At 42.4% G+C, this 27,558-nt stretch overlaps 1 protein-coding gene across 1 annotated transcript in view; it reads left to right on the forward strand.

Moving 5' to 3' along the window:
- Positions 1-27,558, forward strand: part of prex2 (phosphatidylinositol-3,4,5-trisphosphate-dependent Rac exchange factor 2) — a 416,168-nt gene that overhangs the window by 337,531 nt on the left and 51,079 nt on the right. Inside the window, exons 34-35 of the mRNA XM_078217095.1 lie at positions 21,617-21,760; positions 21,864-21,978. Coding sequence (XP_078073221.1) covers positions 21,617-21,760; positions 21,864-21,978 — 259 coding nt within the window. The remainder of the gene's footprint in view (positions 1-21,616; positions 21,761-21,863; positions 21,979-27,558) is intronic.

Consider the following 27,558-nt stretch of genomic DNA (forward strand, 5'->3'; position numbering starts at 1 on the left):
TCTTTCCTCAGATAAGGACATCGAAACTGCACACAATACCCAAATCCTCTCGCTATGAAGCCCAATATACCATTTGTCATCTTTACTACCTGCTGTACCAGTGCGCTTACTTTTAGCAACTGATGCATGAGGATTCCAAGGTCTCAGTGAGTATCCACCTTTCTCAATTTGCACCCATTCAAGTAATAGTCTGTCTTCCTATTATTGCTACCAAAGTGGATAACCTCATGTTTATCCACATTATGCTGCATCTGCCATGCACATGTCCACATACTCAGCCTGTCCAAATATGCTGAAGCATCTCTGCATCCTCCCCAGAGCTCAGTCTTCCACCCAACTTTGTATCACCTGCACATTTGGAGATAATACTTTCAGTTCCCTCTTCCAAATCATTATTATTTAATGTGAATAGTTGGGGTTCTAGCACACATCCCTGTGGAACCCACGAGTCACTGACTGCCATTAGAAAAAGACCCATTTATGCCAACTCTTTGCTTCCTATCTGCTAACCAGCTTTCTATCCATCTCAAGACATTGCCTGCTATCCCATGTGCTTTAACTTGATAGAGCAGTCTGTTATGTGAGACCTTGTCGAAAGCCTTCTGAAAGTCTAAATAAACCACATCCGCATGTTCTCCTTGATCAACTCTACTAGTTACATCCTCAGAAAATTCCATTAGATTTATCAAGCATGATTTCCCTTTTGTAAATTCATGCTGACTTTGATTTATACCACTGCCTTCCAAATACCGAGTTATGAAATCCTTGATAATAGACTCTAGCAACTTCCCCAGTACCAACGTTAGGCTCACTGGTCTATAGTTCCCTGTTTTCTCTCTACTTCCCTTTTTGAATAGCAGGCTTATATTAGCTACCCTCCAATCTGCAGGAACTATTCCAGAGTACAAATAATTTTGGAAAATAACCACCAATGGATCTACTATTTCCAGGGCCACTTCCTTAAGTTCTCTTGCATAGTAAGAAGTCTCACAACATCAGGTTAAAGTCTAACAGGTTTATTTGGAATCATGAGCTTTCGGAGTACTGCTTCTTCATCAGGTGACCCTTTCCTAGGCCAACACATCATTGGGGCCCAAAACTGCTCACAGTGCTCCAAATGGGGTCTGACCAGAGCCTTATACAGCCTCAGAAGTACATCCCTGCTCTTGTATTCTAGCCCTCTTGACATGAATGCTAACATTGCATTTGCCTTCCTAACTGCCGACTGGACCTGCACGTTAACCTTAAGAGAATCTTGAACAATGACTCCCAAGTCCCTTTGTGTTTCTGATTTCCTAAACATTTTCCCATTTAGAAAATAATGTTAGAATAATAATGTTAATGGTTCTGTCTCTTCAGGTGCTATCCCTCTATAGTTTTTATCCACGTCTCATCTTCCCTTCTTAAATAACAACCTTTGACCTGTATTTGCAAACCACTGCCCATTTTTCCAACTTAGCTTTCCTTTCCAAACTCTTTGAATATGTTGTCACCTTCCAAATCTATCTTTCCCAGAACTCTATGTTTGACTCCGTCCATGATGTGGACATGCCGGCGTTGGACTGGGGTAAGCACAGTAAGAAGTCTCACAACAACTTTAACCTGGTGTTGTGAGACTTCTTACTGACTCCATCCAGTCAGGTTTCTGTCCTGCCACAGTACCAAATCAGCTCTTATCAAAGTCACAGATGACATCCTATGTGACTGTGACAAATGTAAACATTTTCTCCTTGTCCTTCTTGACCTGTATGCAGTCTTTGACATGGTTTACCACACCATCCTCCTCCTACTCCTCTCTACTGTTGTCCAGCTGGATGAGCCTGCACGCGCCTGGTTCCATTATGATCTAACTAGTTGTCGCCAGAGAATCACTTGCAATGTCTTCTTTTCCTGCTCTAACAACATTAGCTGTGATATACACCAAGGATCTATGCATGGCCCCCTTCTATTTTTTCACTACATCATCCAAACACATTGCATTAATTTTCATATATGTGGTGGTGCTACCCAGTTCCACTGCACCACCACCGTTCTCGACTTCCATGACATTGCCCAACTTACTCCTGCCTCAGCTTGCTGCAGAAACCCTCATTCATGCCTTTGCTACTTCTAAACTTGACCATTTTGATGCACTCCTGGCTGGCCTCCCACATTCTAGCCTCAATAAACTTGATGTCATCCAAAGCCCTGCTGCCCATGTCCGTAATGCATCAAGCACTATTCACCTGTCACCCCTGTGCTTGCTTGCTTACATTGACTTCCAGTAAAACAATGTCTTGATTTTAAAATTCTCATCCTTGTTTACAAATCCCTCCCTAACTCTTTGATCTCCACCCTCCAAAATATCTTCATTCATCTAGTTCTGGCCTCTTGTGCATTCCTGATTTTAATTCCTCTACCATTGATAGTTGTGCTTCCAGCTGCCAGTGGCCTAAACTCTGTAATTTCCTTCCTTAATCTCTCCAAATCGTTACCTCTCTTAGATTCATTAAGATGCTCCTTTAAACCTACTTCTTTGATCAAGCTTTTTGCCATCTGCTTTAGTATCAACTTCTGTGGCTCAATTGTGGAGCACCTTGTGATATTTTATTACTTTAAAAGCACTATATAAATATTTGCTGCTATTGTTAGTCCAAATAATGGGCACATTATTTAAATAATGCAGACTACTCAACTAAATTATGCAGTATATACATACACCTAACTAATACTGACAGAGGGAGTTAAATATAGAAAGACCCACATCATAGGTGACATAAGAAAGATGGTAGATGATATAAGGAAATTAAGAAACACTATCTATTGTTCAGAAGAATGCCCTGCAATGAAGCTGATAGGTGTATGAGATACTTGTGTGAAATGCCAATACAATTTGTGCAGAAAAAAGTGCCATTTTAAAGAAAAGCAACAATGTAAGTATTTAGAATCAGCCAATTATCCCATATTGTTCTATGTGGACATAACTGACAGTTACTGTACATTTCTATATATGGATGTTCTCTTTATCCTTCTTTTAGAAATGCCTGCACAAGGAGACTGCAGAGGTAGCAGGTGACAGATATATTTTGTTGTGTAATTTCACAGAAAAACATTGCTAACCTAGATTTAACAAGCACTTTGTTATACAATACAAAAATGAGGTAATTATGCTATTACAATAGCTAGAAAAAACACATACACATGCCTGTGCCATAACAATTCTCTGATTCTGTGAAGTGGCTGCAAAGGATTTCTTCCTAAATTTCCTTGTATATAGATACAACCGACTAAATGAAAGTACTTGGTATGCTTTTACCATTTTCAACTAGAAAGATGTTACACATTTCATTCTGTGAGACCTGCAAATATATGTTTGTATAGTGCAGCTTCTGTTTTAGTCTGCAAAGTCACACTTCAAGTTAAGTAAATTCTTTTGGCAAAAAAGACATCTTCAGTGGGAAATGCCATGTTGAGACTAGTAATGTTTAGTAAATAAAATCCCTTATCTGATCTGAATGGCTCATTTTGAATATTTTAGCCTGGCAGTCCTAGGATGCTGAAGTTTGTGGAAATAGCAATGCTGCTTGTTGCCCCATTGGCAGGACAGACCTAGCAGAGGTGGCAGCACAGTTGTATGCAGTCAGGAAGGAGTTGCCCTGAGAACCCTCAACATCAACTCTGGACCCCATGAAGTCTCATGGCACTGAGTCAAATGTGGGGGGAAAAAAGCTCCTGCTGATTACCACGTTACATTCCTATTCAACTGATGAATCAGTACTCCTCCATGTTGAGCACTACTTGGAGGAAGCACTGAGGATGACAAGGGTGCAGCATGTACACTAGGTAGCTCAGTAGCACCATTGCAGCTTGATGACTTTCCAGGTGATAACATGACTCTCAATATATACATTCTACATATGTGTGCTTGGGTTGTGGACCAAAGTTGTGGGCTATGTGGTCAGCAGCTAGCCCTTGTCAATCCAAAGCTGGCTACTGGACAACATGGTGGTTCAAATACAATATTACAGTGGACTCGTACATTATGATTGCTACTGGGATACAGGATAGACCACTGACATAGTGTGCTGAATTTATTGAGAAACCAAATGCGTACAGAGTGGAACGCTTTGCAGTTGAGGTATATCTCTACGCTTAGGTGCAGTGTTTACAAAGCCAGTTGTGTGTAGTCAATGGAACCCTGCACCATGGGTCTGCCTGCTACCCTAGCAAAGTAATGGTGCAGTCCAAAAGGATTGTAAATGTCAAACCCATGATTGAGAGCAAGTGGTCTAATCACAACCCTTAAAATCATAACCAAGACATTCATCCTGCAGACTTCACCAAATTTAAATAGAAGTTAAAAACTCTCAACACTTCTCAGACTCAGTAAAGGCTAGTAGAAATCAATCAACAATAACCTTGGGGTTGCATCGCCCCTTTAAGCGGGCAATCCCTGAGGGGCACGTGATTGGACCAGACCCTATGGAAAGGCAGAATGGGAAGCTGAGCCAATCAGATTCAAGGGCGCACATCCTGGATTGTATAGAAACCAAACAGCTCAACTACCTGTTGTAATAATTTAGGGTCACTGACCTTGCCTAATGTTTTGGGATTAGCTGAAGCAGATCAGTTAGATTGGATGGAAATATTCATAATGGAGGTTTTCAAGAGTTACTCTGCAAATACTCTGAGGTTTTTTCAAAATGAACTGGGACAAATGAAAGGGGCTAAAGCCAAAATTTATTTGAATCCCGAGGCAATGCCAAATTTTTTTGGGCCTGCCCAGTGCCTTTTGCAATGCATCATAAGATTGAAGTAGAGCTTGGGAGATTGGAAAATTTAGGTGTCGTAAAACCTGTGCAGTTTTCTGAATGGGCTGCACCCATAGTCCCTAACCTGAAAACAGATCGTTCTGTAAGAATATAAACTAACTGTGAATCAAGGAGCTCAGATAGATAGAGTCATTATTCTTAGAATTGAGGACCTCTATTCCAAATTATCAGGGGGCCTGAAGTACACCAAGTTAGATCTCAGTCATGCCTACCAGGAATTGAATGAGGATTCTCAGATGTTGGTTACTATATCTAATGTAGTAACCAACTACACCCATAAGGGACTATACCAGTATATATGTTTACCTTTTGGTGTCTCATTGGCCTGTGCCATATTCCAACGTATGAAGGGAAGTTTATGAAAGGACATTCCTAACATAGTGGTGTATCTAGATGGTGTCCTAATCACAGGAGCCTCACCTGAGGCACACAGATCAAACTTAGAGGAAGTTTTGAGATGATTTAAAGAAGCAGGTATCCATTTAAAACAAGAGAAACAAGAAAGGTCGATGAATTATATTTGGATTTCAGGGTAGACACTAAAGGCTTACATCATTTTGAAGATAAAGTTAAAGCCATAAAGGAAGTACCACAGCCAAAAAATGTGTCAGAGTTAAAATCATTCCTCAGAATGGTGAATTATTATGGCAGATTCTTGCAAAATATGTTTACAATCTTAGCCCCACCACCAGCTTTTGAAGAAACATCAGCATAGGAAATGGGAAGAAGCACAAATAGAAGCGTTTGCCAAAGTTAAGCAGGCCTTACAGTCATCGGCACTGCTTGTGCACTTTGATCCAACCAAACCATCAGTTACATGTGATGTATCACTTTATAGAGTGGGAACAGTTTCGTCCCACAAGATGTCAGGTGGATTGGAAAGACCAATTGCATTTGCGTCAAGAACATTATCAGATGCAGAAAAAACGTATTCTCAGATAGCAGGGAAAGCCTAGCAGTAATTTATTCGGTGAAGACGTTTCATCCATATATATATGGTAGACATTTCACCATGGTGTCAGATCACAAACCATTGTTGGCTTTATTCTGAGAGAATAAATCGGTGCCACCAATTGCCTATGTGACAGTACAAAGATGGGCTGTATTGCGAGCAGCATAAAACTACTCTTTCCAACATCGTCCAGGGATGCAAATATCAAATGCGGATGCACTGAGTCGCTTACCTTTGTCACAGACAATACCTTCATTACCGGGAGCACAAGAAATCGTGTTGCACTTGATAGAGATTTTGCCGGTCTCAGCATATCACATAAATACTTAAACTGAAAGAGACCTAGTTTTATCAAAAGTTAAGAGAATGGTGATGCAAGGATGGCGATAGGATAAGTCAGAGCAACTTACACTGTACCAGCAGCGTAGGATGGAGCGAACATGTGAGAATGGTGTTTATTATGGGGGGTTCATGTTATAGTACCACCCCAGGGGCAACCGCTTTTATTACAGGAGTTGCACAACACATCCCTGACAAAGTAGGATGAAAGCACTCATCCAAAGTTGTTTATAATTTTTTATATTCCATATATAAACATATATACTGGTATAGTCCCTTATGGGTGTAGTTGGTTACTACATTAGATATAGTAACCAACATCTGAGAATCCTCATTCAATTCCTGGTAGGCATGACTGAGATCTAACTTGGTGTACTTCAGGCCCCCTGATAATTTGGAATAGAGGTCCTCAATTCTAAGAATAATGACTCTATCTATCTGAGCTCCTTGATTCACAGTTAGTTTATATTCTTACAGAACGATATAGTAACCAACATCTGAGAATCCTCATTCAATTCCTGGTAGGCATGACTGAGATCTAACTTGGTGTACTTCAGGCCCCCTGATAATTTGGAATAGAGGTCCTCAATTCTAAGAATAATGACTCTATCTATCTGAGCTCCTTGATTCACAGTTAGTTTATATTCTTACAGAACGATCTGTTTTCAGGTTAGGGACTATGGGTGCAGCCCATTCAGAAAACTGCACAGGTTTTACGACACCTAAATTTTCCAATAAAAAAATGAAAAGAATGGTCAGCCAGTGCCCAAGTTGCGAAGCCCAATGGGCATTGCTGCCACTGCTGAACATGCATCCATCGGAGTTGCCAGGTAGGACGTGGTCAATTCTACATATAGATTTTGCAGGTCCGTTCATGGGGCATGTGCTTGTCATCTTGGTTGATGAGCATTCCAAATGTTTGGATGTCCAATGGATGAAGTCTACAATAGTCACAGCTATTGACAAGTTGAGACAGATTTTTGCCATCCACGATATTCCAAAAGCCTTAGGGCGGGCTTGTCCAGCCACACTCGCTTCAAAACTGGAAAATCCTGCCCAAGGTCAACAGACCGTTGCATGGTCTGGCCATGGTCGGCGGGACAGGAAAATTCCCCTCTTAGTGTCAGACAGTGGCACAGCATTTACAGTGGAGAAATATTGAAAATTTGTTTAGTCAAATGGCATTTGCCATGTTTGATCAGCACCTTATCATCCGATCTTCCAATGGGTTAGCAGAACGAACTGTACAAATGTTCAAATCATCGATGAAAAAATTACTCTTACAATTAGCAAGTTTCTTGCTTTTATACAACACCATGCCAAATGCGACCATGAGGGTCACACCAGCTGAATTACTAATTGGACTATTTGTCATTTACGGACCAATTTGGATTTAGAATTTCCAGATTTGGTAGAGAGGGTGGAGGCTAGACAAACCTTCTGGAAAGAAAACCATGATATGAGGAAAAAGGATAAAATTTTCCAAGTTGATGATCTAGTCCTGTCCAGGAACTTTGCAGCAGGACAAACATGGCTGGCTGGTGAAATTATGGAAAGAACAGGACCGGCTTCCTATGTTGTAGAAGTTCAGGGTCATCGTGTTAAAAAAAACATATGGCTCATTTGAGAAGGAGAATTGGGCCTGATGCAGGAGATCAACAAGTGTCTCCTGCAGTAAACTTGTGTTCAGCAGTTGCTAATACAGGGATTCCTGTTATTCGTGTGGAACTAAGGCATCCAGCAGTTTCTGAAACCGAGGGGGCGGTAACCGCTGAAAAGGATCTCGACCCTGGTTTGATGAGTTTACCTTTTGCAACAGCAAGCTCAGATTCTTTACTAACCGAAGATCATAGTACCAAATTGAGACAGGACAGACTAAACTTGTGTTGAATTTTTCTGAGTGTCCCTGATGCCTTGTAGAATTGTGGATGCCTATGTTTAATGATGTTTCATTGTTTCATTTGTAAGTGAACTCAGGAATTGGGAGGGAAGGAGTGTTGCCACGTGGCCCCTTTAAGGGGGTGATTCTTGAAGGCCACGTGGTCTGGTCAGGTCCAGCCCTATGGAGAAGCAGAACAGGAAGCTGAGCCAATCGGGTGCAAGGCCCAATCAGGTGCAAGGCCACGCATACTGGGTCAGGAGAAACCTCATTTGGAACCAGGGAGGAGAACAAAGTAGACCATCACTTGTACATATATAAATATTGTTGTTAATAAATCCTTCATAACTTGAAGCCACAACGAGTAGTCTTTGAAGTTATTACAAACCTGAAAGTAGTTAATGATCCCTTTAAAGAGTGCTTTTGGGGTTCTTTCTGCTGCCGAACACACATTCATTTGTATGTATCTAAGAGAGGGCATTAGCTTGAACATTGAAGTTGATCTGAAACTGTTTGTGTTAAATCAGGGTTGCATATTGAATGATATTGCAATCTTCCTACACTGCATTCTTTGGTCGTATGCTCCCAGCACCTAATACGGAGTCATATTTTGCACTTTTGAAGATGTTAGTGTGTTAGGCTGAATCATGAAAGAGGGAGGAAGGTAGTTAATAAAATAACCATTAGATATTGCTGTGCAGTGGCATAGCAATTCACAAGGGATTTCTAACTTGTTTTATGATTTGAATCTAATGAAGCCATAAATTAAATTAAATTTGGCATATTTCACAAATATGAATTGATGAGCAATAAACTTGCATCAATTTATAAAACAATGCATCTGGTCTAGCTGCAGTTTTCTATCACTTTCTTGAGTAAGAGTTATCTGCTCAGCAACAAATCATCCAACACTATGCAGCCTCAGCGACACCTGTGGTGAGGCCTCTGATTTGAGGTTGGCGGGCATACTTGCAGCATCTTCTATGGATGCACCATTGATGATGGAGAGGTATTTCTTGTTCCTTGTCCCAATGATTCTCCAGTTTAAGCCACTTACTCATGTTCTAAGCTTCTACCTTTATATTTTCTATTTCCAACCAACTTTCCCACCACACACTCACTTCTGTTGATTCCACTTCAAAATCCCTCTTCTTAATCTATGCTTTTGGTTTCCTACCCATCTGCAGTGAACACCACTTTTGATGTGCAAGGCAATACATTGGAATACTTTGATAGTGGTGAGCTATGCACACAGGTCAGTTACTGTAGGCAGGACTTGGCCTCCAGGATGCCAAAGTTCAGCAAAAGGTGAATACTCCAGAGCCACTGTCATTCCCTTGCTAATAACTGTTATTGGGCAAGTAAGAAGAGAGATACTCCAAAGTATTAAAGTCTCCAATAACCAGAAGCGGTCAAATTACACCTAACATACAAGCAGGCTTATATATAGACACCAGTGAGTTATGCATTGAGTGCTTTGGAGAAAGAGCATTGATTTGTACAATATTTTTTGCAGTGACCATATACCTTCTGAATATTGAACAAACATGAACCATACATCCTGATATAAGCACATGGCATTACTTGCAGATGCACGATTGACAACTTGATTGCAATCAGTGGTGCTTTGTATCTGAGTAACACCACATAAATGGAAAAAGTGGGTTTATCTCTCCAGCTATTATCTCCTGATCTACAAACCTCAACCATTGGATAACTAGATTAATATATTTCACAACTATTTCCAGCAGGAACAATTTAGCTCCATAGCTCCCATTTTATAAATATCATCAAATTACTTCTGCAACAACATTCCACGGGTACAGGAAAAGTGCTTTGTAATAAAGGGGCACTCAGCATAGGGAAGATGGGTAGGAAACCAAAGGCATAGATTAAGAAGAAGGATTTTGAAGTGGAATCAACAGAAGCAAGGGTAATGTGGTGGGAAAGTTGATAGAAAATATAAGAGTAGGAATTTAGAGCATGAGTAAGTGGCTAAAACTGGAGAATCATTGGGACAAGGAATAAGGAAAAAAACATTATTAAAGAAATGAACAATGTGTGGAGGGGCATAAAATAGGAAGAACTGGAGTGGGGGGGGGAGGGGGAAACAAGGCAACATTATGGCTGATTTTCACATTCTGGGTCATTGGGAGCTTGAAGATGATCAAGATGGTGGTCAATGTTCTCTCTGAGTTGTGTGTATGCACAGCAACCTGAAAGTTCCAGTGCATGTCACATACAAGTTGGCCCCTTTAAGTTCTCACATATGCATGGCTAATAGAGATGACAATCTGAATTGTGACATTTGCATAGAAGGTTGATACAAGGAAGCCAGCTAGACAGGGATTGGAAATGTCAAGGCTTGAAATGATGAAGGGATGGATATAGTTTCAACATCACAGGGGAAGAGACAAGGTCAGAAGTGGCAATATTGTGGAGATGAATTCAATCAGTTTTAATAAAAGAAATATGGGAAGAATCAGATCTTGCAACTGAATAGGAAGCCAAGGCTCTGTACTTCCTGACTCCATTGAAGGTGACAGCCAAAGGTTAAAGACCAAATTCTCACGAGCGCAATTATAGAAGATGGTTTCACAGTTAATGCAGAGATATATTGCCAGATCACTTGGAACAAAGGGAATGATTCCTCTATACAGCACAATAACTCTTGGGTTTGTTTGATGCAGAGTTGGTGTAATGCTTTATTGGTACATGCCTATTTTTGTGGTAATTTAGTAGATGCACATCTGAGTCCTTGATGTAGTTATAGTATAATGGGTCAATTCTAACTGTTTAATAGACTATTCAGACACTGTGTCCATCATAGAACCGTAGAATCCCTATAGTGAAGAAGGGGGCCATTCAGCCCATCGAGTCTGCACCTACTCTCCTAAAAAACAACTTACTTAGGCCCACCACCCCCCCCGCCATATTCCTGTAACCCTCCACATTTACAATGGTTAATCCACCTAACTTATACACTTTCAGACACTAAGGGGCAATTTAGCATGGCCAGTCCACCTAACCTGCATATCTTTGGACTGTGGGAGGAAACCCAAGGAAACACAAAGAGAATGTGCCAACTTCACACACTCCCCCAAGACCAAAATTGAACCTGGGTCCCTGGCGTTGTGTGAGGCCACAGTATTAACCACTGTGCCAACGTGTAATATCACTTGATTTGATCCTGCATTCAGCCCAGTGGAAGATGGAGCCAAGGCAATAAGATGCATTCCAATAATGCTCATGTTTTATAGATCTCTGAATACTCATTATATGTTCTGTGTTACTCAAGCACTACCAAGAATATTAAATCTTTACAATATGTGAAAGAACAGTTATTGCAAAATCTCTACCATTACCAGAAAGACCTGAGAAAGTCAGTTGCCCCAATCAAGCAGAAGCATGGCTGAATTAGTACAGGAAATTTGCGAGATATCGATCTGCGTTGGGTCTCACTGAGAAGGGTTGGTACGATTTAATATACAATGGTTGACTGTGCAGATGATATCCTCATCAGGATTTCAATGAGGCAATTGCTAAATTTAATAAAGCTCGTGTTTTATAGACCACTGCAGATATTCTGTATTCGTTGAATACCAAGAATATTATAATAGTGATAGAAACACCTTCAAGCATCTAGTGTCCTGTTTTGCATTTTGGGAAAGACTGTTTAAGGAAATATTTCTTAACTCTCAACAAAGATTAATTCCATTGAGGAAGAAAGACTCTTAACAGAAGGATGCACCATTTTTGACTAACTAAGGAAGTTAAGAGTGGCATCAGATTGAAAGAAAAGGCATACAATGCTGTGAAGATAAGTGGTAGGCCAGAAGATTTGGGAAGAAGTAGAAACAGCAAAGGATGACTAAAAAATAATAAAAAGGGAGAAAGTGAAATATGTGAGAAACTAGCAAGATAAAACCATACAGTAAGAGCTTCTACAAGTACATAAAAAGGAAAAATGTAGCTGAAGTGAGGATTGGTCCCTTGGGGGTGAAATTGGGGAATAAATAGAGTAAAATCCCACCATTCATGACCTCCTGGTTAGTTTTTTACTAGTAAGAGTTAGTTTTTTACTAACCAGGAGATGTAAAGGGCAGGTTTTTCACACACAGGGTGGTGAATGCCTGGAATGTGCTGCCGGAGGAGGTGCTGGAAGCAGATTCTATAACAACATTCAAGAAACGTCTGGATAGATGCATGAAATAGGCAGGGAATGGAGGGATATAAACCACATCTAGAGGCAAGAAAATATTGGATTAGAGAGGCATCTGTGTCAGCACAGACCTGTTGGGCAGAAAGGGTCTGTTCCTGTGCTGTACTGTTCTTTGTTCTTGTTCTTTGGAAGATTCCCATGGCCCTGCCGGCAAGTTGAATGTTGGGGATGCTTAGAGTAGAAGTTCAGCTTCACACTGGTGTGAACTTCTCGTGGTATCTTTGCTGGTGCCCACCATGGCAAATCAGGAAACCAGCTGGTGGCCAGTGTGGAACAGATTTGAATCCCACTGATAGGGCGCAGCTGAAGGTCTAACTGCAATCTTCTGTCCATGCCCGATATTCTGCGACATTACGAGGAAACACGACGGTGCAAAACATGTCAGGAACAACATGGTGTGCAGTTATCAGGACTGAACTGTACAATGCCAGGGGCTGCCACCAGAGTTCGGAATGGAGACTGCAAGCAATCCTGGATCCCAGAAAACCACAGCAGTCAGTGGGGGGAGCATCTACAGGTGGATCTTCCAGATTAAGTGTAATTGAGGAGGCCCATCTTCCAGCCTTATAGTGTTCCCAGAGATCCATCTTCTTTCTCAGGTAGTCTATGTTCTAGTCTCAGAGTGCTCCTACATTTTCAGGAGGTCCATCATTTCCTTCAATATGTGTATGTCAGTGATGTTGAATGTCTTTTCAATATGGCACCTGGATACAATAGCACAGAACGTGCCATCAGGCCTATTCCGCCACGGAATATGGCACAAAACACCCAGTTGCATAATTAATAAGGTGAGAGCCAGAAGATATGGCGTGGTTTCCTGCTGGCCTCAACAGCGGGAAACACTCCACATCCCTGCCATGAGACTTCATCCCAGATGGGAGAATTCAGCCTGGAAAGTCGGGATAAATGGGTCATTTTCAGAATGACGAACTGGTGAAGTACCACAGGGCAATGCTGGGGCTTTAACTGTTTACCATTTATATTAATGGCTTGAATGAAAGGGCTAATTGTATTGTGGCAACATTTGGTAGTGCTATGAATATAGGTTGGAAAGAAAGTTGTGAGGAGGATGCAGATAGTCTGCAAAGAGATATAGAATGGTTAATTGAGTGGGCAACAAATTGGCAGATGGATAATGTGGGAAAACATGATGTTATCCACTTTGGAAAGAAGAATAGAAAAGCTGAATATTATTTAAACGGAGTGATTATAGAATGCTTTGGCACTGAGGTATCTGGGTGTCCTCTGACATGAATCACAAAAAGTTAGCATGCAGATACAGCAAGTAATTAGGAAGGCAAATCGAATGTTGGTCTTTATTACAAGAGAATTACCGAATAAAAGTAGGAAAGTCCTGGTACAACTGTAAAGAGCAATGATGAGACCACACCGAGACCTGGATTTGTGAACTCGAGGAGGATAGTGTGATTTGGGAAATTTCCCAGCTTGCCACATTTGCCAAGGGGGAAAATCCCTTGAATTGCAGAGGGGGTGGATACAGGTTGACTCAGGACTGCTGTCCCTGGATGTAAATCGGAGGTAGCCACAGGGCTTGCCAAGTGCCAAGATGGGCTAGTTAAAAAAGGCGCCTCAGTTTACTGAGACTTTTACCCAGTTTTTTGCTTGTATTTTATGCCCTCGAATCTTTACTCCACCCACTTTCCACCTTATCTATGTCAACTCATGTCCCTCAGCCACCCCCAATTGTCCCCTCAAAGCCAACTTTATGCCAACCTAGCAATACCCTTGGTCCTTAAATCTTCCATATCAACTCGCACAGTATGCAGAATGGCAAAACCTCAGGAGCCATGTTGAAGTGAAATGGAATAAAACTCTAAATATCTATTACAGCTTTCACTATATATTTTTTTAAATCCCATTCACAAAAACTCATTTAAAACATTAAATCCTCTCAAGTGCTTGCTCCTTTATTAAAAACAAACAAATCTGTACTCATTACCCCATCATATAAAAGACAGCTAACGAAAACAGAGAATGCTGGAAAATCTCATCAGGTCTGAAAGCATTTGTGGAGATCTCCCTATAATGAGATAATTATGGGTTGTGGAAAGCAGCCAAACATTAATAATGACCTCATGATAGCCCTTAGGGTAATGTCAACAAGAAACAATTGAACTGTTAATCTAGATTGTATTTTATCTCTCTCTGACACAGGAAGCCTATTTTCTTTAATATTTTAAGGGCTGGGGATTTAGATAACTTTGCATCTTGATTTTTTTATACTTCATACTGACATAGGCAGGTTGCTTTTTAATTTTTAAAGGGCTAATGATTTAAATAACTTTACAGCTCAACAGTTCTTCAGAACTTCTGCACTATTCCAGAGCATTTACATCTACTCTAAAAATTCATAACTCCCACATTGTGGGCTGAGGCCTGTGCGACAGAAAAATGGGGCAGTTTGAATTCAGCAGTAAGATCAAATGGCTCTTCTGTTGTCAGGCTTCCCTCGTGTAAGTCACACCTACTCCTTTTCCCCTGATGGTGAACATAGGATCTGTTGGAAATGGGGGCAGAGCTTCCAGATTTGGCTCCTGCCCACCATTTTTGAAAATCCAGGCTCTGTGTACTGTTTTGGTCACCGCACATAAGAAGGAACATACTTGTATTGGAAGCAGTTCAGAGAAGGTTCACTGGGTTGATTCAGTTTTAAAATAAAGGATGTCCCATTTAAGATGGAGATAAGGAGGAATTTCTTTCTCTCAGAGGATCATTAGTGCTTGACATTCTCTTCCCTAGTGAGCAGTGGAGACTAGATCATTGAAAATATTCAAAGTTGAGTTAGATTTTTGATCTATCAGATCAACCATAATCTTACTGATTGGCAGGATAGACTCGAGGGACCAAATAGCCTCCTCCCTCCTATTTATTAGATTTTTATGTTGGAGATAATCCATGCTTCGAAATTGACTTTATTCAATGAATTATAAAGAATGCTGATTTTGAAATTTTCAATCCAAATATAAAGAAATACACATTCATAGAAATCACTACTGATCACCCTTAGCAACTGGCACTTTTTAATAATCTGTTGGATCACATAATTAAGGGTAATAAGGCAAAATTATGTTTCCACTTGGAAGGTTTGCCTGCCAGGAACATGTATTGAGAATTTGTCTGCATGATTCCCATGATTTTTCTGTTAAAATTTCTGTTAATATTTTCCTATTCTTTTGTCATGGTTCTTGATGTAATCCTTTTTATAAAATACCTTTGCAAGGTGGAGCTGCAGAGCAGATCTTTGTACCTTGGTAAACAATTTAGAAAATTATGAATGACCTTAGTTGACGTATTTGAAGAGCTATCGCCTTTCAATTAAAATTCCCTTGTTCAGAAAATATAGTGCAAATTGACGTGAGCAGTAAAAGGATTAAAAATAGCATAATTATCGGGGTAAGAATACAACAGTAGACACTGGCATGATAAAATAACTGCTGCCAATATAAAGCAGCTATTTTGTGCTTTGGTGCAGAAAGCATCTTTGGCAAAGAGATGGAAGTTATGTAAAGCGGTAATTTTGAGGGGAACTTGTAGTAGCACTGCAGAAAAAGTGGGTAGAATCTTACGGACCTGGTTTTTGACTGAGCGTTGGGCCCATGTTGGGTTGGTGCATATGACCCTGCACGTAGTGTGCCTTCCAGGAAAATTTTGAGAGGGTCAGCCAACTAAGCACCAAGCAGCGCCAACTCTGCCCTCTAAATGCTGCTGACAGGAGAAGCAATCAGAAGCTCAAATGAAGGCTGAGTATGTAAAGGGACACTGGCAGCATGTATAGTGGTAGAATTGTGCAACGTGAGAGCAAATTTGCAGAAACAAAAGGAAAGAAGCCAGAAGGGGAAGGACAGTCCCTTGATTCACACGTGCGGCAATTGAGGCCGTAGTAGAAGTGTTGCCATCACTGAATCCCCCACTGTCAACATCCTTGGGGTTACCATTGACCAGAAACTCAACTGGACTCACCACATAAATACAGTGGCTACAAGAGCAGGTCAGAAGCTAGGAATATTGCGACAACTCATCTCCTGACTCCCCAAAGTCTATCCACCATCTCCAAGGCACAAGTCAGGAGTGTGATGGAATACTCCCCACTTGCCTGGATAAGTGCAGCTCCAACAACACTCAAGTAGCTTGACATCATCCTGGACAAAGCAGCCCACTTGATTGGCACCACATCTACAAACATTCAATCCCTCCACCACTGACACTTAGTGCACACTGCTGCTACTATCTACAAGATGAACTGCAGCAATTCATCAAAGGTCCTTAGACAGAACCTTCCAAACCCACAATCATTTCCATCGAGAAGGACAAGGGCAGCAGATAAATGGGAACACCACTCACTGTCCTGACTTGGAAATATATCGCAGTTCCTTCGCAGTCTCTGGGTCAAAATCCTGGAATTCCCTCCCTAATGGCATTGTGGGTCAACCCACAGAACATGGACTGCAACAATTCAAGAAGGCAGCTCACCACCACCTTTTCAGGAGCAACTAGGGATGGGCAATAAATGCTGGCCAGCCAGTGATGCCCGTGTCCCACGAATGAATTTTTAAAAAGCTGCGAGGGCACAGAGGCTTTTTCCAGAGGATGGCAGAAAGAGCCCAGCCACCCTCAGCAAACAGGAATGGCTGACGGCAGCAGAGGAGCTGAGCAGCCAGACAGCACTATGTGGAATGTGGATCCAGTTCAGGCAATGCTTTCATAACCTGAGATCTGGCAAGATGAGAGCAACACAATTGTCAGCTGGCAGCTATCACTCTCTCACTTGCATACATATCCTTTGATGCACTCCATTTGCAACTACACATGGGAATGTCGGCCTAAGCTTCACCTTAACTTTGCATCTCCATAGACAGCAGTGATACTGTTCCTCGATTTGCTGACCTAGTTCTCTGCATCTTACCGTGAGCCTTCTCAAATGTCATGCCTATGTTTTAAGAAGATACTGAATTCAACTGTCTTCATTCTCTGAATTTTCTGATTGCAACGAGCATACAATTCACGACACAAGTGGGAGAGGATGCCTGGAATTCTTAAGGGTGGCATCAGTGCAGACTGTTGCCCAAGGAGAGATTGGCATGTCACAGTGACTGGGTGAAAACACTGCAACTGTGGAAATGTGAATTATGTGGTGCACTATTCAATAAATAATATGATAATTATTGGGCTGTAACTGCCTCGGATGGTAATCCACATCAGATTACCAGCCCATACCCCCTTACCTGCACTAAATTTCTTCAATGACTGTCTCGCCTGACCTGGACAAGATCCAGCATAGCGGGTCCCCTGGTCCAGCGTTGGAATCCAAAAGAGGCAGAGTTATGGAGAATATACCTGCTTTTTATGGCACTAGCTCCCGTGAAGCTGGTGAGTTTAAAAGAGTAAGAAGTCTCATAACACCAGGTTAAAGTCCAACAGGTTTATTTGGTAGCAAATACCATAAGCTTTCGGAGCACTGCTCCTTCGTCAGATGGAGCGGAAATGTGCTCATTTCCACTCATTTCCACATTTCCACTCCATCTGACGAAGGGGCAGCGCTCCGAAAGCTTATGGTATTTGCTACCAAATAAACCTGTTGGACTTTAACCTGGTGTCGTGAGACTTCTTACTGTGTTTACCCCAGTCCAACGCCGGCATCTCCACATCACGAGTTTAAAAGAGCCATTGAAAATAACAGACCAGGGAGAAAGTAAATGCAAGGTATTTGTGAAGGTTTCAGACACTGGGGGAGGGGTCGAACATCGAGGGGTTTGGACGTTGTGGAGGTGGGGGCAGTTGGACATCGATCATGGGTCGGGGGATTGGGTCAGGCGGATTCCCGTCGGGCGGGGTCAGGTCTGGTAGTGGGGAATCAGATTGAATCGGGGGAATCGGAATGGGGGAGGGCATTCTAGCTGGGTTGGATCACGGTGGTGAATACCTTGGTGGGGGGATGGAGGCTGCTTGGTGCTGAGGGGGGAGTGCCCATGAAGTTGGGAGTGTGGAGGAGTACATTATGGGTATTGATCTGGGTATCTAAAATAGTTGTGCTAAAGTTAGAAGTGGTTTTATGTACTCTAACATTTTCATAGTACCTATTAGTACAACATTGGCAGAACCATCCACAGTTATTGAATTATTTAGAAATATGGAAAATATGGCAATCTGGAAAATTGCCTAGGTATGTTCTGTACACATGAAACAGGACAAATCTAACCCAGCCAATTACCGCTCCATCAGTCTACTCTCGATCATCAGCAAAGTGATAGAAGGGGCCATCAACAGCGCTATCACGTGGCACTTACTTAGCAATAACCTGCTCACGGACACTCAATTTGGGTTTTGCCAGGGTCACTCAGCTCCTGACTTCATTACAGCCTTGGTTCAAACATGGACAAAAACACTGAATGTCAGAGGTGAGGTGAGAGTGATTGTCTTTGACATCAAGGCAACATTTGACCGAGTGTGGCATTAAGGAGTCCGAACAAAACTGGAGTCAGTGGGAATCGGGGGGGGGAAATTCTGCTGGGTGGAGTCATACCTGACACAGTGGAAGATGGTTGTGGTGGTTGGAAGTCAATCGTCTCAGTTCCAGAACTGCAGGAGTTCCTCAGGCCAGCATTTATTGCCCAGCCCTAATTGCCCTAGAGAATGTGATGGTGAGCCACCTTCTTGAACCTCTGCAGTTTGTGTTGTGTAGATATTCGCACAGTGCTGTTAGGGAGGAAGTTCCAGGACTTTTGCCTAGCAAAAGTGAAGGAATGGTGATTATATTTCCAAGTCAGGATGGTGTGTAGCTTGGAGGGGAACTTGTGGAGTTCTCATGTGTATGCTGCCCTTGTCCTTCAAGGTGGTAGATGTCAAGGGTTTGGAAGTTGCTGTCGAAGGAGCCTTGGTGAGTTGCTGCAGTGTATCTTGTAGATGCTGCTACTGTGCATTGGTGGTGGAGGGAATGAAGGTAGTGTTTAAGATAGTAGATGGCGTGCCAATGAAGTGAGCTACTTTGTCCTGGATGGTGTCAAGCTTCTTGAATGTTGATGGCGTCTCCTCACTGCACTAAGAAGGTAAAGGGATAGCAATCTTCAAGGTTAGGGAAGATGGTGCATTTTTCCATTTGTCAGTTACATAAGTAGGCAGAAACTTAAGGCAAGGTTACAATATCGGCCTTTACACTTTCTTTATGATTTGGAATTTTCTTCTGCAAGTTCCACAAATAGCTTTTATAAAATTAATTAGATAGTTGTTTGAAAAAGAAGTATTAGATCAGTTTGGCATCTGCCAAAAAAACCTTTAGTGCCAGTGTCCTGGCTCTGCTATTACATTTTATGATTCTGTGTATAAGTATTTATACATATAGATAGGTCTATGACAGATGTGTAGTAATAACATCAGAACTGCTCTGCACCTGAGTGTATCTTGGGTGTAAAATCAAAAGAAAAGTGATTTGGGAAACAACTCTGGTTTCCACTATCTTTTAGATCAGTGTGCATTTCTGAGGATTCCCTTTAGGAGGGCCAGAGAACTTCTACCTGGACAAACCTGTAAGTGATTAAATTAGAATGACAAACAACATATGGCTCCCACCTTATTTTCCGAGATCTTTACCCATTGGTGTGTCAAATGTAACAACAACCATAACTGGAGCTTACAAGTTATGCTCAAACCCTTTAAGTCTGAAGGATCTCAGAGAGGGCTGGCACCTTCTCGTGTCTTATGAAGGACATATTTCTCTTCCATGTACAGCAATGAGGATCTTTGTGCTCTGCAACCATCTGCTGTTGATTTTGGATAGCAACCAGAAGATCACATAACTGTTGACTTCGTTCCCTATTTTAGTGGATCCTCCTGTGCCAGCAGAACATGGGATCTTGGTGTGCTGAAGCAGCTAATATAAGCAAGTTGAGGACATATCAACTTGCGCTCAGGCAGAAAGTAGGGTGGAAGATCGATTCTCAACACGTCATTGGATGGACAACCAATTAGATTATCGCAAAGAAAAATCATTACAGTTATTTCATAATTCTGCTCCAGGGAACAATTCAATTTCAACAAATTTTGATAATGCCAATGTCTCTGCAACCACTTTTTTTCAGGGTCAGGTTTTAAAATAATTTGGTCATGTTTCTTGTTCCAGTCAGGTTAAGATGTTGGAAGATTCCTGTGGCAGGCTTCAACAGCCTGCTGCGTGTGATGTCGAGTCTCCAATGACCTCTGGATCTGATTTTAAAAAATCCTTGGCCATGACAATTCACCTTCCTGTGGCCCACTAACATCTAAATGTTTGCAGTATCATCCTAACAATCCTGCACAACTAGAATTTGCAGACATTTCCCCAGTGATACTGGGGAACAAATGCATGAATTAAATTTTTTAAAATTCTTTCATGGGATGTGGAGGTTGGTGGCAAGGCCCGCATTTGTTGCCTATCCCAAATTGCCCTTGTACTGAGTTTGTCAGGCCATTTTCGCACCAATGTATGGGTCTAGAATCACATGCAGGCCAGATCAGCTAAGAATGGCAGATTTCATGCCCTAATGGACATTAATGAACCAAGTGGGTTTTTACAACAATTAATGATCGTTGTCATGGTCACCATTACTGAGACTAGCTTTATATTCCAGATTTATTATTTGAGTAGAATTTCAGGCACCTCCCATAGTGGGATTTGAGCTCATGTTCGCAGAGCATTAACCAATGGGCCTATGACATTACCACTATGCTACCATCTCCCCTAAATTGAATGATCTTCCTATGATTTCTATAACCTTTGGTCATATTTGACAAATTAATTCTATCTTCTCACATGGAAAAGAGCAAGAACGCCTTAGGGAACATAATTATCTACAAGGCATCTTATAAACCTGACTTGGAGATATACTGCCCTAACCCCATATTGGGATACACTATCAACACTACCACAACAACCTTTCATTTATACGGTACTTCTAAAATAAAGAAATATGAAGGTATTCTACTTAGGTGCCATTAAAACAAAATATTGTTAAAATAAATATTGCTGTCTTTCAGGGAGTAGGCTGCCTACTTACCCTGCTGAGTTGGGACTGATGTATAGTACAAGCAACCTAATAAGGAAGTGATAAACACCATCTTAAAAAGGAGAAATTATCTTTTCAAATAAAAGCTAAACACAGTTTATTAGGATCCCAACAGTAGCTTCTAGCATTGTTCAAACATATTTTAATCCTATCCACCTGTCTCAAAACATGGTGAGGTCAAGCAATGAAAACTGTCTGCTGGATTTACCTGTCAAAGTCTTCAGCCACACTACAGAGTTCAGGAAGGTTGTCCACTTTCTCTGCTGTTGTCCTGAGTTAAAATTAGGGCCACCATTAGAATAAGGGGAATATGGTGACTTGTATTTACTGGTTTTTTTCTCTCTCTGTTTTTTGCAGATAATCCCATCATGCACAAAGTAGAAGGGAATCGACAAGCCTTAAAAGTGTTCTTCTACCTTGACGGCTACAACTTTGAGCAACTTCCTCAGAGGCTAAAGAATGGAGGAGGTTTTAAAGTTCACCCTGTGCTTTTTACACAAGGTAAGGGATACTTTATGTGTATCATAGCTTTGCAGCTGCTGCATTTTGTCTGTTCCTTCTTAATGCTTAGAATTCATAAATCTGAAATGTCTCTCCCATATAGCAATGGAAAGTATGGAGGGCTATTACTACACAGACAATGTGTCAGTGGAAAAATTCCAAGCACAGATCAATGCAGCTTCTCTGGAGAATATAAAACAATACTGTCAAAAGCTCAGGTAAGAGCAAAATTGTCCTACATTTTATGATGAATGTTTCTAGTTTTAGTTGAGTCAAAAGGGGTGCTCTTTTTTAGAAATAATCTTGTGATGCCATTCAGCAGTTAGTAAATATTAAAAAAGCACTCCAATTAGTAACAAGTTTATATCATGACAATACCGAGTGGTTGAGTTACTGAAAAACAAATCAGTTCACACAGCACGGTAGCACAGTGGTTAGCACTGCTGCTTCACAGCTCCAGGGACCTGGGTTCGATTCCCGGCTTGGGTCACTGTCTGTCTGGAGTTTGCACATTCTCCTCGTGTCTGCGTGGGTTTCCTCCGGGTGCTCCAGTTTCCTCCCACAGTCCAAAAATGTGCGGATTAGGTTGATTGGCTGTGCTAAAAATTGCCCTTAGTGTCCTGAGATGTGTAGGTTAGAGGGATTAGTGGGTAAATATGTAGGGATATGGGGGTAGGGCCTGGATGGGATTGTGGTCGGTGCAGACTCGATGGGCCGAATGGCCTCTTTCTGTACTGTAGGGTTTCTATTTCTATTTCTAATACTATTCCTAATTTACTTTTCCAGGAATCTGCCATAATAGTCAGGCAATTAGCCAATCAAACTCTAAACCTAGGCTGGAATTCTTCGACCTCACGTGTGGCTAGGATTATCCAGTCCTGCTGCAGTGAATCGAGATTTCACTGAGTGTCAGATTCTCCATTCTCATTGGTGGGCGTCTGACATAGGAGAATTCCAGCCCTGGACTTTTTGATACCGACTGCCTCCATTATTCAGTGGAATATAACAATAGGAATAGGAACTGCAGAATACCATCAGGCCCCTCGAACCTACTTTACTCCTCAATGCAATTATGTCTGATCTGCCTCAACTCCACTTTCCTGCCCAATCCCCATATTCCTTGATTTCCTGAAAGACCAGAAATCTGTCGATATATGAAGTATCCATTCTGTGGGTGGAGAATTCCAAAGACACTTAGTCCTTCTAGTGAAGTAATTTGTCATCTTCTCGGTCCTAAATGATTGACCCCTTATCTTTTACACAGAATCTAGAAGCAGGAGTAGGCCAGTTACAGCTGCAAAGAGCATTGTCCATTCCCTTGATGGTAGCATCCCCTACAACCATTACTTCTCGCTCCTTCCAATTGAATTATCTCCTGAACCAGTGCTGTTGTTACATTTCCCATTCTTCCTGCAGGCTTTGTTCTCATCCAGCAGCAATTACCTCATGCCTGTTGGACAGTGGCGAATACTAAGGCCTGTCCACCACTGCACTGCAGTTCCCTCACTTGCCTGCCACAGTCACATCATTCTTTCCCTGACTAAGTCTAATCCGTTGCCTGACTTAATGGATGTGACTATTTCCTGTTAAAATGTCCAGGTAACTTTTGCCTCTGATGAATCGCAATGTCTCAATATCTTGGGGGCGCGAGCAGCGCAGCGGGCTGGGAGACTCGAGCGGAGGCCATGTAGCGGGCTTCCCGCTGGGTGCCACGGCCGCCAGGTGTCGCCAGCCACCAGATTTCAGGCATTGTCAGCTCTGTGCCAGAAATTGGCACAGAGCTAATTAAATTATGTTAATATTAATTTACATTTTATTAGCAGACCCGTGTCTGAAGTCTCTGGGCCCACAAGCCTCTCTCTCCCTGCCAGGAGTGCTTCACTCCAGAGGGTTTACGACAGCTCCCCACTAGCGGGGAGCTGGTGGCCCTACCCCGCTGGATGAAGGGGGGCCTGGAGGCCCCTCAGGATGTCAGGGGCAAGGGGGGGGTGCCCCTTGGGTATTGGAGCATGGCAAGACCAGCCTGGTCCCCTGGCACTGCGCAAGAGACAAAGTGGCAATGCCTAGGGAGCACCTTGGCCCTGCCCACTGGGCATCGGACGGGTCCATGAGGGGTGGGGCCTAATGGGGAAGGGGAGATCGGTGGGGTTTTGGGGTCCTGCTGCCACTCTGCTCACTTGGGCTTGGTGACGGAGGGAGGGAGACCAGCGATTGGAGGGGATTGGGGCTGTGGGTGGGGGTGCCGGGGCTGTTGGGGGGGTGGGGGGGTCGGGGGGCGGTGGTGAGGGGGGATGGTCGAGACTAGCTCAAACATATCCGGGAGGCCAGCAATCGGGTGGTGGGTGGGAAGGAGGGTTGTATGGCCAGTGATGTGGGGTCGCAGGGCTGGCCAGCAATCAGGAGGCCGGCAGTCCGGGCTACTGCGCATGCACCGATCTCCTCTATGATGACACATGCACAATGTCCCGCTCAGCACTGTGCCGACCTCTCCAGCGGAAATAGGCCCTGTCCACGGCTTTTTAATGAGATTCACACTAGTGCACTCTGCCGTGCAGAGTGTGGGAGATTCATTTTGAAAATCCAGCTGAAAAACCAGCAGGATTTGCACCAGTTTTTATGCGAATTCGGCACTTAGAATTTGTTTGGGAGAATTCCACCCCTTAATTTTGCACCCAAGTTCAATAACTCTGAAACAAAGTTCCTCAAGTTACAGATACTTACTGCAAAAGTAGGTGATTGAGATCACACTGTTCTCCACAAACCCAACATGCTGCTGATGTGGTACACCTCCTACACTGTCATCTCTATCTTACCTTGTTTTATATAACCAATTAAAGTATTATAGAACATAGAACATTACAGCGCAGTACAGGCCCTTCAGCCCTTGATGTTGCACCGACCTGTGAAACGAATCTAAAGCCCATCTAACCAACACCAATATCATCCATATGTTTATCCAATGACCCTTTAAATGCCCTTAATGTCGACGAGTCCACTACTGTTGCAGGCAGAGCATTCCACTACTCTCTGAGTAAAGAATCTACCTCTGACATCTGTCCTATATCTATCACCCCTCAATTTAAAGCTATGTCCCCTCGTGCTAGCCATCACCATCCGAGGAAAAAGGCTCTCACTATCCACCCTATCTAATCCTCTGATCATCTTGTATGCCTCTATTAAGTCACCTCTTAACTTTCTTCTCTCTAACGAAAACAGCCTCAAGTCACTCAGCCTTTCCTCATAAGACCTTCCCACCATACCAGGCAACATCCTGGTAAATCTCCTCTGCACCCTTTCCAATGCTTCCACATCCTTCCTATAATGCGGCGACCAGAACTGTACGCAATACTCCAAGTGCGACCGCACCAGAGTTTTGTACAGCTGCAACATGACCTCCTGGCTCCGAAACTCAATCCCTCTACCAATAAAAGCTAACACACTGTACGCCTTCTTAACAACCCTATCAACCTGGGTGCCAACTTTCAGGGATCTATGCACATGGACACTAAGATCCCTCTGCTCATCCACACTACCAAGTATCTTACCATTAGCCCAGTACTCTGTAATCCTGTTACTCCTTCCAAAGTGAATCACTTCACACTTTTCCGCATTAAACTCCATTTGCCACCTCTCAGCCCAGCTCTGCAGCTTATCTATGTCCCTCTGTAAGCTGCAACATCCTTCCGCACTGTCCACAACTCCACCGACTTTAGTGTCATCCGCAAATTTACTAACCCATCCTTCTACGCCCTCATCCAGGTCATTTATAAAAATGACAAACAGCAGTGGCCCCAAAACAGATCCTTGCGGTACACCACTAGTAACTGAACTCCAAGATGAACATTTCCCATCAACCACCACCCTCTGTCTTCTTACAGCTAGCCAATTTCTGATCCAAACCGCAAAATCGCCCTCAATCCCATGCCTCCGTATTTTCTGCAATAGCCTACTGTGGGGAACCTTATCAAACGCTTTACTGAAATCCATATACACCACATCAACTGCTTTACCCTCATCCACCTCTTTGGTCACCTTCTCAAAGAACTCAATAAGGTTTGTGAGGCACAACCTATCCTTCACAAAACCGTGTTGACTATCCCTAATCAAATTGTTCCTTTCTAGATGATTATAAATCCTATCTCTTATAATCCTTTCCAAAACTTTGCCCACAACAGAAGTAAGGCTCACTGGTCTATAATTACCAGGGTTGTCTCTACTCCCCTTCTTGAACAAGGGGACAACATTTGCTATCCTCCAGTCTTCTGGCACTATTCCTGTAGACAATGATGACATAAAGATCAAAGCCAAAGGCTCTGCAATCTCCCAGAGAATCCTAGGATAAATCCCATCCGGCCCAGGGGACTTATCTATTTTCACACTTTCCAGAATTGCTAACACCTCCTCCTTATGAACCTCAATCCCCTCTAGTCTAATCGCCTGTAACTCAGTATTCTCTTCAACAACATTGTCTTTTTCCTGTGTGAATACTGATGAAAAATATTAATTTGGCGCCTCTCCTATCTCTTCGGACTCCACGCGCAACTTCCTACTACTGTCCTTGACTGGCCCTAATCTTAGGGTAGTCATTCTTTTATTCCTGACATACCTTTAGAAAGTTTTAGGGTTTTCCTTGATCCGACCTGCCAAAGTCTTCTCATGTCCCCTCCTGGCCTATCTTAGCTCTCTCTTTAGGTCCATCCTGGCTAACTTGTAACTCTCAAGCGTTCTAACTGAGCCTTCACGTCTCATCTTTACATAAGTCTCCTTCTTCCTCTTCACAAGAGATTCAACTTCTTTAGTAAACCACGGTTCCCTCGCTCGACCACTTCCTCCCTGTCTGACAGGTACATACTTCTCAAAGATACGCAGTAGTTGTTCCTTGAACAAGCTCCACATTTCAATTGTGCCCATCCCCTGCAGATTTCTTTCCCATCCTATGCATCCTAAATCTCGCCTAATTGCTTTATAATTTCCTTTCCCCCAGCTATAACTCTTGCTCTGCGGTATGTACCTATCCCTTTCCAACGCTAAAGTAACCGAATTGTGGTCACTATCACCAAAGTGCTCACCTACCTCCAAATCTACACCTGGCCTGGTTCATTACCCAGTACCAAATCCAATGTGGCCTAACCTCTTGTTGGCCTATCTACATACTGTGTCAGGAAACCCTCCTGCACACATTGGATAAAAACTGACCCATCTAAAGTACTCGAACTATAGCGTTTCCAGTCAATATTTGTAAAGTTAAAGTCCCCATAACAACTACCCTGTTACTTTCGCTCCTATCCAGAATCATCATTGCAATCCTTTCCTCTACATCTCTGGAACTTTTCGGAGACCTGTAGAAAACTCCCAACAGGATGACCTCTCCTTTCCTGTTTCTAACCTCAGCCCATATTACCTCAGTAGACGAGTCCTCATCATACGTCCTTTCTGCCACCGTAATACTGTCCTTGACTAACAATGCAACACCTCCCCCTCTTTTACCACCTTCCCTGATAATGAATTATGTCATGAATTGAGGTGGTTTATTTTTAGTGTTTTTTAAAGACCAAATATTGTAACTAGTTTAAGTTATTAATTTAATTTAGTATTCCTTACAGGTTCCGAGCTTACATCACTTCCTACCGAAGAGGGCAAATTAAATATATTATTCACCAACTGTGACATCACCAGGTCCAGGAATTATTTATAAAAACAAAAATGCTGCAAGTATTCAGCGGGTCAGGCAGATCTGTGGAGAGAAACAGCGTTAGCATTTCAGGTTGATGACCTTTCATCAGAACTGGATGTTACTG

This window comes from Mustelus asterias, chromosome 7, assembly GCF_964213995.1.
Source record: "Mustelus asterias chromosome 7, sMusAst1.hap1.1, whole genome shotgun sequence".
Lineage (NCBI taxonomy): Eukaryota > Metazoa > Chordata > Chondrichthyes > Carcharhiniformes > Triakidae > Mustelus > Mustelus asterias.